The 16807-nt window shown below is 46.3% G+C and overlaps 1 protein-coding gene across 4 annotated transcripts in view; it reads left to right on the forward strand.

Moving 5' to 3' along the window:
• The window catches only part of LOC142557833 (putative phytanoyl-CoA dioxygenase), a 78664-nt gene that overhangs the window by 50584 nt on the left and 11273 nt on the right, over positions 1-16807 (forward strand). For all 4 annotated transcript variants that reach the window (XM_075670015.1, XM_075670017.1, XM_075670016.1 and 1 more), the window contains one exon: positions 977-1111. In XM_075670015.1, the coding sequence (XP_075526130.1) occupies positions 977-1111 (135 nt within the window). The remainder of the gene's footprint in view (positions 1-976; positions 1112-16807) is intronic.

Here is a 16807-nt window from a genome sequence, read left to right on the forward strand (position 1 = left end):
AGACCTGCTAGGCTAGCTTCACTCTAGAGAGTTCGGGTGTTAAACGTTGCCAGGGTCAGTTTCCATTGGCGGCCTATCCAGGTCCAGAGATTCTTAGCACCCTCTGCTGCGTTACAGGTCTGACCGCTTCCTTGGTCATGTGCTCCGCAGCTGCTGAGGACCGAGGGCCATTGGTTGATCAAATGAGTCATTTGAATAGGGAGGGCTGTAAGGTTTGGTGGACGATCTCGCCGCTGCCACCATTTGTAAGATTTGGCAGTTGTAGCTGTAGGACAATCGGAGGAACTTGGGGCGACAGGACTAGGTGAACAAAGTTTATTTATATTATTTACATTTGAACAAGAGATACATTTACACAGTCTAGCATGACTCCCAAATGGAGCCCACAAGACGAAGCATACAGCAAAGCGAGTACATTAACTAGCACACGACGACGAGCACACTCTAGCCGCCGAAAACAGCTGGTTTTATCCACTTTGTGTTCCCTAGATCCCTAGGTGAGGCAAAACGTTCGACGTCAGCGTAAACAAGCCGCCTCTCTGCGGGACGTTTTACCTCTCTGCGGAACGTTTTACAAACACACACACGCACACACAGGTTTCAGTGCCCCCTCCGTGGGCAGACGACCTTTGCAGTGCAGTTGTCGTGGTGTCCATTGTCCTGCGTCCCCGTAGCCAGGTGGTCACGCCCGAACCCAGCCGGCACCTCTAAATTCCAGAGATGCCGTAGTCCGCAGTTCTCCAAAGGATGTTCACGGGTGGTTAGTGCTGTCCTCGCTGGTTCTCTGAAGGGCACCCCCACCGCGGGTGGATCGAAACAAGTGCAGCGGGCTGAAATAACTTGCATGTTGCCACCCCAGCACGCCATTCCTAACAGGGCCAAAACTCCCTTGTAACGATGAACAAGTGCACAAGCTTTTTTTTTCATCTTAGGAGTTGCTTCTTGGTCAGCACATGGTGTTTCCGTTGCTTCCCAGGCCATCTCGTGTCACTACGCGGCCTCTGAGTGCGAGTACATAGACGTGGAAGGCTCTGTCCAGGACCCCATTGCCGAAGAAGTGCTCGAGATCTTCCACAAACGCTTCCCACACATTGCTGTGAAGAACTATGCGGTGAGTTATTTTGATGCTGAGTGAATTCTTAGCGTGTGCTGATTGCAATCCTAGGTTGCAGCTCAAGTGTGAGGAGAGTGAGCAGTAAGAAACCACCTGTCTAATTGCAGGTACTGTGATTGTGGGCATGTTAGACAAGTGCAGACTTTTGAGCACTAGCAAGGATTTGCCAGAGCCAGCTTGTGGAATGGAATCAGTGTTGACAACTTTTTCTCTTTTCTTTTGTTAACAAGGTTACCAGTTTGTGGCCCAAAGCACTTCCTCTTTAGCAAATTGTTGCTAAGTGATGATATGACTTGCTGAGAATATGCAAGAAGAAAGGGGCCCAATTTTTATTAGTAATATCATAAGAAGCCAACAGACACTGAAACCAATGACAACATAGGGGAAACTACTTGTGCTTAATAAATTAAAGAAACTATAAATTAATGGAAATTAAAGTGGATGAAAAAACAACTTGCCGCAGGTGGGAACCGAACCCACAACCTTCGCATTTCGCGTGCGATGCTCTACCAATTGAAATAATCAAGAAAGTGGATGGGAAAACGGCACCGCGGTAGCTCAGTTGGTAGAGCATCGCACGCGACATGCCGAGGTTGTGGGTTTGGTTCCCACCTGCGGCGAGTTGTTTTTTCATCCACTTTAATTTCCGTTAATTTATCGTTTATTTATTTAATTTATTAAGCACAAGTAATTTCCCCTATGTTGTCATTGGTGTCAGTGTCTGTTGGCTTCTTATGATATTGCTAAGAATTTTGTCTCTTACAGCGGTAGTAGCTTTAATGGGCTCACTCTCCCAGTCCTGTTGACATTTGCCTGTGTCTAGACTTACTATGCATAATATATTGCACTTATGCCGATGCTGCGGCTGAAAAGAATAATGCACCTGGAGACCAATGATTGGCGGGCGCCATGCTCTGCAGCCAGCCCCGAGCTGCAAGAATTAAAACAAAGGCAACGATAAGAATTGAAAGGCAAGGTGGAAACCGTCACTTTATCACCAGGGACTGCCACTTTCCACAAAGGAAGACGATGGTGTCTGGCCAACATCTTGAAAGCAGATTGCCCGTGTACCAGGTGGTATTTGAGGACATAATGACGAATTCGGGAATAGCATCAATATTTCAGACAAGATCCAGTGTTGCTGAGTAGACCATAAATATGATCGCTTTGGCGCAAACAAGGAAGGATGGAAGGGAACAAGAGGAGCACCATAAACAGGCTCACAAGATTCAGTGTACTCTTTCCAAATATTTTGCAGTGTTTCTTTCGCTGCTTCTCTGCTAAGACTGTTAAATAAATATCTTCAGCCTCAACCATTGCCTGAATTTGGCTTTGATAATGTCTATACACTTGGATCAGATAGTGTGTGATGGTGTTGAGCAGTGCTTTCACAATAGTTGCTTTAGCTAGTTTTTGTCCTTTTGTGGCCGTTTGTTAGTCTTCCTCTCGGTGATCATATGTCGCAGCGTACAGGTTTAGATATCTGGAACTAGGATTGAGGGTGACGTTCCTGGGTGGTGCAGGCACTGTGAGCAGATCCATGGCTTATGAGTGGCACCTTATGAAATCCTGCACAGGAAGCTTGGATTTTTTTTATTCTTGCACCTGAAGTTGATTGTCAGTGGCTGTAATCGGCTTTTCAGGATTTTCGCTCATCATGACCTCGACCTGCTGGAAAAATTCAACTGTCTGAATGACATCTGACCACTGGCAGCACTCAGTTGTCTTCGACACAGATGATAATTGGCGACAAACTCTTGTCTCGCCCATAAAACAAACCGTTTCACTATATTCAAGAAGGTGATGATCTCCAAGTCGCTGTTGTCGGTGTGCACGATGACTAGGGGAATGTACTGCTTTATCTCCACTGTCAGACTGAAAGCTGATAACCTGGAATAAATTTGCTAGGTAGGTGACTGAGGGGTTGGTCGGACGATGTGAAGTGCCTAGACAGAACGAGAATGTTAATGCCTATCGCCATAGGCATTAAAAGCCATGTCTTCAAATACCTCGCGCACCCGGTATGTCTTGCAGTGTTTACTTGAACTGATACCAAAGCAAACAGAGCAAAAAAAAATAAATTATGGGGTTTTACGTGCCAAAGCCACTTTCTGATTATGAGGCACGCCGTAGTGGAGGACTCCGGAAATTTCGACCACCTGGGGTTTTTTAACGTGCACCTAAATCTAAGTACACGGGTGTTTTCGCATTTCGCCCCCATCGAAATGCGGCCGCCGTGGCCGGGATTTGATCCCGCGACCTCGTGCTCAGCAGCCCAACACCACAGCCACTGAGCAACTATGGCGGGTCAAACAGAGCAAGACTTACTGCATAAAATTTTGTGCCAGCTATTGCGTGACTGCTTTGAATTATGGGTGAAAACTGCACTGTCTTTCTTTTGTGTGTGATTTATTTTTGTTATTCCTAGATGTCTTCCTGATCATTTTTTTAAGAATACAGCTTTAAATGACCTCTTGTGGGAGCGAGTCAGCAGTCAAATTATTCAAAGGTGAAATAACTCCCCATCTCCCCTCTCAATTTTCTAAAACAATATCAGATTTCAGGATCTAGTTTTGCCTAGAAAAACATCTGTGATCAGCCCTTCAATATGTCATTAGAAGTAGTGACAAATATTGGCACACATATACCTCACTTTCGATAAAGTGGGGATGAGGCATTGAACTTAACCTAAGTCCCTTGAGTCCCTTACCTTAGTCCCTTACCAGGGCCATTTACTGGCTGTTTGTGTAGAATTGAATTCTCAATTTTAATATATAAGTAACGTAGGGAACAATAAAACATCAAAATATTTATTCAGAAAGTGCCCATGTTCACACAATTTTCCAAAATAAACACGAAAGAGTGACTATCACACTCTTGATTTCACAAGTGCTCATCAGACTCAACGCAGTGCTCTTCACATTGCACTTTGGAAGCACACTTATTGGGTTTCTAAATTTTTTAACATACTTATTTGTTGTTCTTCTTCTTTCTTTTTTCCTTTATTTTAAATACAATTCCACGATCCTGCCAAATTTTCCCTCTTGTCAGTTCTGATTGGTTCACAGGGCAGCCACACCACCTACATTTAGCTCAAGATGGCAGCATTTTGCAGTACTATGCAGAGCAGCATTCCTAGTCAACGAAGACACTAGAGAGTTTGCTGAAGCTCCAAGAAGGCAAAGTTGTCATTAAGGTGACTAAAGAATCCCCAGGTATAGCAGCTTTCTTGCGAAGTTACCAACCTCAGATAGAATTCACGTGTGCTCATACTTTATTTTCCACACCCATGTCTGTTACCATCTGAAAACTTCCACGATGTGCAGATTAAACTCGGGTATACTGCCTACTTGTCACTTATGGGTGTTTTTTCTCGCAGCTGTGCTTCACGCTGCTTACTAGTGATTGCTGAGAATAGTTAAATGTTTCATTTTCTTTTTTTCGCGAGCAGGTTCTTTGCTAAAATGGCATCAGCATAGATTCATTGGAATTCTTGCGGAACTGCCATCAGTTTGAGGTGCACCGTGAAACTGAATTGATTCTGATGAATTCTGTTACGAGTCAGTCCTTGGCTGGTCGAACCAGTGCAACAGCGCCATGCCAGTGCCGCTTGATACGTATTGGCGAACCAGTCGCACACCTCATGGTGGCAACTGGGATGGCCACTCATGGTCACAGCAAATTCTAATCTACCTCCATCACATGGGCAATCTCTCCACCCACCTGCAGCGATCATCTGGTGCATTTTCATGATCACCAAGAGGCTTCCATGCATTACGCCTGATTATGTGAGACACAGTGACTCTGGCAAATTGCATTGGACAAAAGCATTTGGAATGAACCTGCAGCATCTGTGCATTCTGAAAATAAAAAATGAAATGCAAAGAAAAGGCACACAACACAACTGCATGGCTTCTGTTCTGTGTTGGTGAAATGAGTAGTGTAGAAACCTTTTCTACATTTAAAAATATTCGGGCCTTAGACTGATGCGAAAGCATCAGGTGGCCCATTGCGTGAAAAAGCCGGCAGTAGCAGTGAAACGGTACCTAAAATCCCATTGCCATTGGCTGCAACATCACGTCATGAGCGCGCCTGGACGGAGTTCCCATTGGATGTGACGCCACATCAGGAGCACTCCTCAACAGAGCAGAGTGGGTGAAAGGGAACACCTGCTGTGGCAGTAGCAGGCCAGGCATTGCATGAGGGTAGAGAGCGTCGTCACCCTTGCTCTCGATCATAGAAGCCTGTGTTATCTATGCTTTCTTTGTCTGCACAAACTGTGCCTTGGTAAGGCCAAACAAAAATGCGCCAAGCATCTCAACGTGCTCGCTTGCCCGCAAGGAGTTCATAACTCGAAGGACCACTCAATGGCGTTTAATTGAACATTCATTCATTCATTCATTCATTCATTCATTCATTCATTTTTATTTCCTTAAACACCCCCGAGGGAGTATTATATAACGTTTCTTTTTTTTTTTACGCAGAATTTTGTGGACACAACGATCAGTGCGATGTTACATTTGATATGCTATGCATGAAGCTTGATGGGCAAGTGATAGTGGCGATGTTTCGAGATGATGATGATGATGATAGCAACTTTATTGTACCGCCGGATAAGGAGGCCCCTACTCCCCGTCCCCGGCACGCAGGCCTTGGGGACGGGGGACGGAACCTCCGCAATTAGAAGCAAACAAAGAGGTCTTGACTCTTCGTCGCTTCTTCCGCCAGGCAGATGGCGTGTTACTGTGGAGTAGGGTCCTCGCTCCACAGCAGGGTTTCCCAGGCCTCTCTACAATTTATGTTTGCCTTAGCCCCTGGTGAGCTAGCGCATTCCCAGATTATGTGATCGAGGGTCCCTCTCGCCCCACAGTGTTTGCACTCATTGTTTTCTCTATCATGCATAACATGGTATGCCCAGACCGGGTTTACGAAGTTCCCAGCTTGCAGGCGCCGCCATGCGACTGCTTCTTTATTGTTTAGACTTTTATCCGGTGGTGCCACCAGTCTCCTGCGTAGCCGATAATTTTCGACAATCTCCGTATAATTTTGCAGACGCTCGTCCATGTTCCGGCAGTTGGGCGGTTCCACAGCCACCCAAAAGTAGAGAGCTCTGGCTAACTCGTGGGCCGCCTCGTTGCCAGGAACGGACGTGTGTGCAGGGGTCCAAATTAGGCTAATTTTTCTGTTCAGCTATCCACTGGCCAGAACCCTTGCCGCTTCCGGCAAGATCCTACCCTTTCCAAAATTCCAGATGGCTGTTTTGCTATCGCTAATTATAAAATTTGCTTCCGTTCCCATGCAAGCGAGCGCTATCGCAACTTCTTCAGCTGTTTCCGAGTTGCGGCTTCTAATGGTGGCGGCCGATACGGGGGCACCTCGGCCGTCAACCACCGAGGCGACCGCCGCACCCGACTTGCCACTTGCCGCGTCCACGTACGCAACTGACTTGCTGTCCATTGAATCAAAGCGTTTGATTAGTGCTTCTGCTCTCTTTTCCCTCCTCTCCATGTTGAATATGCGATGCATGTTACGAGGGAGGGGGGGAATGGTTATATTTTCTCGGCAGTCCAGCGGGATGTTTGTCTTGCCTCGTAGTCCCCTATCTGTTTGCAGGCCTACCATTTCGAGGATAGCTCTGCCCGTGGTCGTTCGGCTTAATCTTTCAAGCTGCGAAATTCTGACAGCCTCCGCTACTTCGTGGAGCTTCTCTGTGGAGGTGGTAATTGGTAAGCCTAAGGCCCTCTTTATGCACCGTCGAATGAGTGGGTCAAGTTTCCTCCTCTCCTCTGACCTGATGTTTAAGAAAGGCGTGGCATTACGGCTTATTACGTATGCTTGGGTTAGATTAAGCAAGCTTCTTTCCTTCGGGCCTCTTCCTTTCAGCGCGACCCTTCTAAATATGCCAAGTGCTTGCGTGGCAAATCCCTCTAGATTTTTTATTGTCCCATCATTATATCCGTTTTCCTGTATGAAAAGTCCTAGGATTCTGATTTGGTTTACCTTTGGGACTGGTTTCCCCTCTATTTTAATGTCAATGTTTTAGTGCAGGCACGTGGGTGAGAAACTTTTAACGCGTGACCAGTGCGATGAGATATGCGAGCTGCAGGGATAATGTAAGGAGTGCAATTAAGTGGCGAGTGAAAGAACTTGTGAAATATTGAGAGGGTTGCAATGCGTCGGCAACAAGACAAAGGTGATAGGTTACACTCGGCTTTGAGGGATGAAACACTGATTTCATATGAATACGAAGCATGAATGAATCTAGCAGCACGATTTTGAACGGATTCTAGGCTATTAGCGAGACCTGCTTCGGGTGGATACCAGATGGGAGATGCATACTCTAACTTAGCCCTCGCTAATGATTTGTAAGCGAGTAGCTTTACGTGTCTCGGAGCGTTACATAAATGACATTTTTAAGAAGCCCAATGTTCTGTTAGCTGATGATGTGACTTTAGCAATTTGCGTGTTCCAAGACATTTTGTTAGATAAGCTAACTCCAAGGTAATAAGTGGTTACTGATTCAATGGGGATGTTACATATGTTATAAGTGAAGTGAAGGGGAATTTGACGATGAGTAAAGGAAATTAGCTTGCATTTAGTTGGGTTTAGGGACATTAGCCAGTCATCACACCATTGTACTATGTGGTCGAGATCTTGTAGAATCATATGGTCAGATGGGCTAGTAACAGTTCGGTAAATAATGCAGTTGTCAGCAAACATGCGGATATTAGAAGATACATGCAAAGGTAGGTCGCTAATGTATATTAGGAACGGAAGAGGACAGAGCCTTGAGGCACCCCCAATGACACTGGAAGTGGGCTGGATAATTTATTTGTAAACACTACTTGTGAATGGTTATTTAAGAATTCTTTTATCCAATTTAGTACATTCAGGTGCAAGTTTAAGAAGGATAATTTTAAAATTAGGCATTTGTGGGGTACTTTAATCCAAGGCTTTTGCGAAGTCAAGAAATAAGTCGGTTTGTATGTTAACGTCAAGGTTAGCATGAAGGTCATGAACAAAGATGGCAAGCTGGGTTTCGCAAGAGAGACCCCTACGAAACCCGTGTTAAGAATGGTGAAAGAAGTTATGAGAGTCGAGAAAATTCATGATGTAAGAGTAAATGACATATTCCATGAGTTAGCAAGATACGCTGGTCAAGGAAATTGGTCGGTAGTTCAGAGGTGAGTTTTTGTTACGGGATTTCAAGATGGGAAGGACCTTTCCCACTTTCCAGTCATCTGGAATGATGCCTGTTGAAAGAGATTGCAGAAATAACAAAAGCAAAACAGGCCGAAGCAATGTGACCTATATCTTTCAACAGTTTCGCGTTAATGTCGTCCAGTTCAAATGCCAATGACAACTTGTTCTTTTCAATGAGGGATGAGATACCATCAACAGCAAAGCTGATTTCAGGTATGGAAGACGTGATACTAAATGAACACATAGGTAAGGAAATGTCTACTTCTTTAGTGAAGACAGATGAAAAGACCTTGTTAAAAGCATCGGCACTCACAGTGTCTGAAATAACCGCTCCAGAGTCGTTAGTAAGAGTGGTAGAAGCTACTGCTTGGGGGTTAATTATCTGCCAAAACTTGCGGGGGTTATTAGTTACCATATTAGGCAAATTGTCGTTAAATAAAAAAAATTTGGCGTGACAGATTCCTGTGACATAAGCTTTTTCAGCTGCATAATACTTGTCCCAGTTTTGGGCACCGCCTTTAAGTTTGGCATTACAGAAGAAATGTTTTTCTTGCTATCCAGGCGCTGCAAAAATTTTTTAACTATGGTTTTTGGCTGTTTACACAGACAGTAGTTTTAGGGATGAACATGTGTATTAGCTCAGTTAGTTTCTGCTTAAAAGTGAGCCAGTCTTCCTGAACAGAACAATGGTAAAAATTGGCCTCATATGTCGGTAAAAAGGTGCAAACATCGTTATTTATGGCATCATAATTACCCTTATTATATAAGGTTATTGTTTTCTTGTGCGAGAGATTGGCAGTAGGGCAAAAACTGAAATCTACATGAATAACTTTATGGTCACTAATTTCACGAAGATAGTGGATCGAAGACAGGCTATCGGGATAGGTTTTCAGTATTAAATCCAAAATGTTAGAGGAATCTCAAGTGACACTCGTTGGCTGAGTTACTGTGTTAGGTTACAGTAGCCAAGGCAAACATCAAGAAAAATTGTAGCTTCAGTTGCGTTAGCCGTTGCAGTTTCTTTGCTCCAATTAATACCAGGAAAATTGAAATTGCCAAAAAGAACGAGATCGGCTTTAAGATATGTCAAGGTAAGCTGGTTTAGAATGTTACTAAATGCGCAAGAAAAGTTAGGATTGTTATATGGGGGCCTGTTGCAAACACCCATTAATACAGATTGTGATAAAGCTTGAAATAATACCCATAAGATTTCTAAGTCGAAGTCAATGTTAATTACAGAGCATGGTAATTGTTTACTGGCTGCAATGAGAACACCGACCCCGTGAGTGCCTTTGTAGTCTTTCCGATAGACATTGAAATTCAGTAAATCGGCGGGTACTTCTGCGTCGGCAACATCACTTGATAGCCATGTTTCGGTTAGTATCAGACTACTGCTATCTGAAGAGTTGACAAGATGAGACAGGTGATCCCGTTTGGGTATGAAACTTCAAATGTTAGTGAAGATTACGGAAAAAGAAAGGTTAGCTTTCGGTCTAGGATGAAAACTGGCGATAACTGCTTGACGCTGATATGGTTGCTTCTGGATTTCTTGCACTGTTTCTGAGGTTTCATTGAATAGATAGCGTTTTGAGCCGATGTTCAATGTAGGGAAAATGGAATAGATTTCTGTCTTGCAAATTTGACCAAGTGACTTCTGGTGTTCTGAACCTTGCGTGAGAAATCCTCACCTATGCTGTAGGGCGTTCCTTTCAGCTTACGTCCGTTTGAAAGGATCCCGTCTTTTATTTTGTGGAACGTGAATTTCGCTATTATCGGCCTACATCTCCCGCCTGTGTGGTGGCCTAAGTGATGCGCACGGTCGATTTCTTTAGGGTTAATATCTATACATGAGTGGTCATGGCAATGTCGAATGATTATTTGCATAGATTCGGCATATGATTCAGATGGCTTGGCATCTAGAAGGCCGTAGAAAATTATTGTTACGTCGCATTTTCGGCGTCATCCAAATGCACCTCAATATCATCTGTTAGGCGTGTATGAATGGTGTTATTTTTTATAAGTTCTAGTTCGGCTTGGAGGGATGGCAGAGAATGGTAATGTTTTTCAATATCGGCCATTCTCTTAGTTACCTAGGTCAGATAGGGTTTGCTCTGTTGTGAATCGTTGGTTCTTTAGTCCCTGCACCTCGCTTATTAGCGTTGACTGGCTCGCGGAAAGTTTTTGTAGTTTTGACTATGTCAGCCGATGATAAAGCAAATAACAACTGAACAACATGAGCACACTCAACAACGGTCACACAGCAGCAACGTGGGCTCGGTAGCTGCAGCAAGAAGTAATTACTAGTCTTCTCAGTAAAGAGGGATTGTGATACACCAACTTGCATAGCAAGAAGTAGCCACCAAGCCCACGAAGCGTGGCTGACAGTTTCAGCTTATTTATAGTTGGCAGCGTAGCTGATGTTCACAACGATAGCGCTGTCCATCCACCATCCAGGGCCAGGCTCAGCAGCAGTGGCGACAGGAAGGCAGACAGCGGCGAGTTGAAGCTTGACACGTTGACAGTTCTCAGCTGGATAGTGGGCGGAGCAAAGTCGTGGCACAGCAATCCACAGGCCAGCAATGTGTGAGCAGAAGCAGTCGCACCAGCAGCAAGGAGCAGATGAGCGAGAATGGCAGAGAGCATCTGCATAGCAAGAAGTAGCAGGTTTGTAGGTGATGACACGAAGCAGCCACAAAGCCCACCTAATTAATTAATGCTTTTGCATTTACAACTGGTAAGAAGTGCTTAGATGCCCTCGGATTCTTTTGTCTTGGTAAAAAAATTCAGTATCATTACCACAGAATAAGCAGTGCAATGATGTTTAATTAAAGGTGAGGAACAGCAGATAAACAGCAGCCTAGCAGCAGTTACAGCGCGAGCTCTCTTGATCATCACAGCACGGGTCGTCGTCATCTCCGAGCTGCTATCGGAAACACGAGACGCATCTGCTTCATTACATTGGCCCCGGTGTGAAACGGAGCCATCCTGCCGACTCGGGGAGCAGAGAAGATGAGGGGGTCGAAATAAGGCTTCAGCCGGCTAACATGCACTGTCTCCCAACCTTGGCAACAAAGGTCCAGCGATGGTGTGACAGGCTCAACGATATTAGTTCACAAGGGAGGAGGCGCCGATGATCCGGTACGGACCGTGGTACCGTGCAAGTAGTTCAGAAGAAAAGCCAGGCATGTGAGGCTTCGCGGCACGACCACATACCCCATAGAGTCAATATATCAGAACGTCTCAAATTTCGGACGCAAGAAACGTTCCCCGTCCGATTTTTTGGACTTTTTGCCGTGACCGCAGGTCCGAAACAGCATTAATAAAAGTCACCACCGCTGCCATTTTGATTACCTCGCCGCCTCGAACCGGCGCTCTCGCACGCAGATCCGCTGGCAGCCGTAGCCGCCACTGCGGCAACGCTAGACCTAGCTGCTTCGACGTTCGTTATTTAGCTTCTTGCCGTTGGGTGCCTTGTTTTTCATTGAAAGAATTCGCTGCTGTCAGCAATGGCACCGACTCCGCCTTTGTGGTCCTCACGATTGGCTTAGAAGCTTGGAAAGCACGGCGCGATGCATAATGCCGGTTCCCGAAAGTCAGCTTCGCCTTTGTACAGGAATGTTACTTGGTGAAGCATATGAAAAAGTATTGCAGTGAAGCATAACAAGCGTTGGAAGGGGCTATTGCCACGGGACACAGTATGTATTCCTTAATTACACACGCGCACCCGGTATCTCTTGTGACAGCACGACCACTTATATACCTAATACGTGTACCTACACGCCTTCAGAGCGTTTTCGAATGTGCCTGTGGCGGTTTGAGCCCTTAAGGGCAGCAGATGACATGCATTTATTTTTTCCAACTGGCCGATTTTTCGGACGTTTTCCCGACCCCTAGGGAGTTCGAAAAATCGGACGTGGACTGTGCAACTGACCAAAAAGATGCTTCAAATGGTCCGTGGGGCAAACGAGTGGTGGAAGGAGGACAAGAACAGAAAGGACCTACGCATTGGGAATGAACGGGAAAGGAAGTGTTGGAAGGAAGCTCAAAAAACAAAGTGTTGACTGATGCGCAAGATTCAGGTGTCCCTCGTCCAAACCAAAATAAACTCTTTAAAGCAGTAAAACACAACACTAAGGCATCGTGCACGGGCTGAGAGTATGTCTGGACAGTTGAGGTTGACTTACGAGCTGTTGAGAGAGAATCTCAATGGTGACAAAGTTCGTGCCTAGAACCACCGAGCTTGCTATCAGTTGATAGAAATAGCCCATATTCAAAAATATTTGCTTTTGTATGCATCTCCTTTTTTATTCATATTTGAAAATGTCCGACTTGATCTGCAATTTTTTTCTAAGACATTATGTTTGCTGTGCATTTTACTAAGCCCTCCCTTCTATTCGATAGTATGAGAGACACTTGTCGTGCGACCCAAGGATGGTTAGTTGCAGTCAAACGAAGAAACGAACTCGTTCAGTAGTGTAAGAAGTTGAGTGCGATGAGACAGCGAGAGATCTGTGGTGATGGCGTTGTCGAAAACTGCTGAAGGTGGTGTTGATGATACGGAAGTTATGGTGTCCAGATGTAAACGGGTGGCGCCATCATGAACGTCAGGGTCTTTAATACACGTGACAGCTTGCACAAATCCTAAGGTCTCACCGCAGATTCACCGCAAAGCAGATTCAGACCTAACAATGAGGACGGCGAACAGGAGAAATAAGTCCTTGCAGTGAGCAAGCATGTGAGATGGTGTGAACGCCACAGTTAAGTCTGGCACGGCAGTACACGACAAGGTCGCAGGCACCGACGTCTCCGGAGGTAGATCAGTATCATCATCAACGCAGACTTTGTGAATGCTGAGGTTGGCAACGACCGATAGCGAGTCGCATAGCAGCGAAAGGGCCACTTGGCGCACGAGAACAATTGATGATGGCACAATGACGTGACAGGAAGTCCCACCCGAGGATGAGATTATGAGAACAGGAGGGCAACACAAAAAGCTCAACGGTGTACAATACGTCTTGGATGACTACACGGGCGGTGCATACAGCTGTAGGATGAGTGCGTTGCACGCTAGCAGTGCAGAGTCCCATGCCAGATGGAGAGGTCATGACTTTTTTCAGCTTGCGACAAAGATTTTCATGAATGATGGAAACAGCGGCCCCGGTTCAGAGAAGCGCTTGGGTGGATGCACTCTCGACATGGACATCAATGACATTCTGCGGTGAAAATTGAGGCCTTAGAAAGTTCGATGGAGCTTGCATTTCTTGCCTCTGGAACTGTGCTAGTCAGTTTCCCTTGGCAGTAGGTGGCCAATGACGCATAGGTGGTCAACGTGGAGACTGATAACGGTGACTGTCTGAATGGCGGTCACAATCGAAGGGTCTCAGCGGCGAGTCAGCGGCACCTTGGCAGTGTATGTTGTGGCGCGTAGGGAAACTGGTCGAAAGCGTCACGGTGCGAAGACATGTTACGACGACAAAAGCGCGCAATGTGACCAGCAATGTCACAGGCGAAGCAAATAGGCCTGTTGTCTGGCATGCGCCATGTGTCGGCTTGATGAAGAAGCTGGGGTGGCTGCCATGGAACGGGAGCAGGAGGAACCCGGTGCATTGGTGGTGGGATGGAATATGATGGTAGGGGTGGCTGTACGGCAGCGGCAGCATAGGTGAGCGGCGGAGGTGTGACCTGTGACGGGTTGTCGGCATAAGAGAGCGATGCCTTCGGAGGGGCGAATAGCGGCAGGTAGTCAGCGTAGGAGAGCGGTGCCGCACAGGAGCTGGCGGGCGAACGGGGGTAAGTGCGTCAGATATTTGGGCACAGATGGCTTGTTGCATGGCCAGAGGCAGTGTTGGGGCAGGCTCCTGGCTGTGAGGGAGCAGCGACAGCTGGCGAGCCACTTCCTCGCGAATGAAATCCTTGAGCTGAAGGACAAGAGCAGAAGGATCGGTATGGCCAGTGGCATCTGCAATGGCCGAGACTGGGTCAGCCTGTGGGACATTTTGGCGGGCGATTTTACGTTGGCTGCGAAATTCGTCGAAACTTTGACACAGGTTGAAGAGTACGGCGATGCTGGTTGGACTCTTGGCCAGCAGCATTTGAAACGCGTCGTCCTCAATACCCTTCATGATATGGCTGATCTTCTCGTCCTCTGCCATCATTGGATTAACATGGCTGCAGAGATCCAAGACATCCTCAGTATAGCCGGGGAAAGTCTCGCCTGGTTGCTGTGCTTGCTGGCGTAGACACTGTTTGGCATGTAGCTTGCGGACAGCGGGGCGGCCAAACACTTCAGCGAAAGGTGTCTTGAAAGTGGACCGACTCTAAATGTCAGATTCCGGATTCTTGAACCATAGATTTGCGACGTCAGCCAGGAAAAAATGATGTTATTCAGTTTAGACTGATCGTCCCACTTATTATGAGCGCTTACACGTTTATAGGACAGCCAGTCTTCGACGTCATGTTTTCCGGTCCCACAAAAGATGGCCGGGTCGTCGCGCTGATGGAGAACACTGGCACAAATGACAGGAGCAGCCATGGGTACAGTCGGTGCGTAGGTCGCATCAGTCATGGTGACGGTGGGCAGCGTACAACTGCAGAGCTCCAGGGTGACTTGAGGGATTCCAGCAATCTCCACCAAATGTAATGATGTTTAATTGAAGGTGAAGAGCAGGAAATAAACAGCAGCCTAGCAGCAACGAACAGCTCGAGCTCTCTTGCTAATCACAGCACAGGTCGTCGTCATCATGTCCGAGCTGCTATCGGAAACACGAGGCGCATCTGCTTATTACAATAGCTTTTCTTTTCTTTGTTTACTGCTTTCACTCGGTGATTCTGGACCTCAGTGATTACACCAAATGGCTTAGTTGACCACTAGTTACCAGTGGCTTTGGACGGTTTTCATGCGACTAAAGCATGGCACATATAAGGACACTGAGGAGGTTATACAGTGTTAGTCTCTTCTGCTGTGTATAATCTCCAGCCAGCATCGCATCGTGAGTGATCACCGCAGAAGCTATTTTCTCTAGAGTCCTAATTGCGACTTTCTTCAGTGCTCTCATCTGAAGACATTTGCGGGTCATCTGAAGGCAGAATGGATTCCTTCTTTGCACTAAGATCATCTTTGTGTTCACTAAACTCATATAAGTTCTCTTCAAAAGAATATGTGGAGAAAACATTGTCATCCTCTCGGCACTTACCATTACTCATTTTCTGAATGCTCATCTCCCCCCCCCTATTTTCAGCCATTATATGAAGTGCATAGAGTGCTCGCTGCTCTCTGAGAACTGAGTGACATGGAGTTCATGTTTGGTGGAAATATGGGAGGTGCATTGTGACTGACGCTCATGCAAAATTTAACGTGCACACATGGGTTAATTACAGCGTGGTACAAGCTTTGTGCACATATTTTCTAAATTTGAATTAAATGGGGTCCATGTTACATGAGTCATGTGTGGGCAACATATTAAATTGAGTGGTTTAATTACAGGCAATTGAAGTGCATGAGAGTTTCCTCACCAGGCCTCGCCTGAAATTTTGGTTATACACTGCAAGTTCTAAAAGACCATGGAGTGTGTTATCCCAAGAATTTTTCCAATTGGTTCATTATTAGAGGACGTACTAGAAATTTTAATGTGCCGTCTCCATGCTGCTAGTAGGCAAGCTTCACTGCTAACATACACAGTTTGCCCCCTTTTGCCTCAACTAGTGCCTGCCAGTGGCATTCTTTCTCTGCATTTTCCCTTACTGGAGCTAAGCAACTGTGTCACATTTATGTCAAGAGCCCCACTTAATTTCGTTTTTTTTTTTCTTTTTTTCTGTGCAGTGCACTACCTGTGGTGGTTCTGTGCGTTCTGCATTGGATGACTTACCGAAGTCATGTGCCATAATCAGTGACATTGCCACTAGTGCGGATGACATAGAAGTGTTTCCATATGTTACCTTGCTGGAAGCGGGGCTTCTTCAAAAGGAAGGGCACACAGGGCCCCGCAGGGGCGTCTGCGTAAGCAGGCGTTTGGTGTGTTGCGACACCACGTACCCGAGCACACGAGGGTTGGACCCTCTCGCGTGTAGCCGTGCGCGGCTTAGCCGTGTCCGGGGAAAGGGGGATCCTGGGGGTTGAGCCAATGCCGGGTGTTTGGACCTTTACGGCTCCTCGGCGGCGGCAACACACCTCTTTGGCCTCTGCTTCACGTAGACGGCACCCCCGGACTGACCCACCCGGGGGAAATCGGCAGTCACCTTTTCCTGTCCTCCTCTTCAATCTTCGTCTTTCTCTCTCGCTGTCTCTTCTTTCCTGTCTTCTTATCACTTCTTCTCACTTCCGAATTTCAAGGCGGCAAGGGTTAACCATGTGGGCGTGGCCTTCCTTGGTCATGGTTATATGGTTATAGCAGTTATGTATGGCTAGTGGTTTTTAAAACACTCCCATGTTGGGCTCCATGGTGGGCGGCCAGCTTAGCTGCCGAACGTATAAGTAACTTCATGGATAGAACC

The sequence above is a fragment of the Dermacentor variabilis genome, chromosome 9 (genome assembly GCF_050947875.1).
Source record: "Dermacentor variabilis isolate Ectoservices chromosome 9, ASM5094787v1, whole genome shotgun sequence".
Lineage (NCBI taxonomy): Eukaryota > Metazoa > Arthropoda > Arachnida > Ixodida > Ixodidae > Dermacentor > Dermacentor variabilis.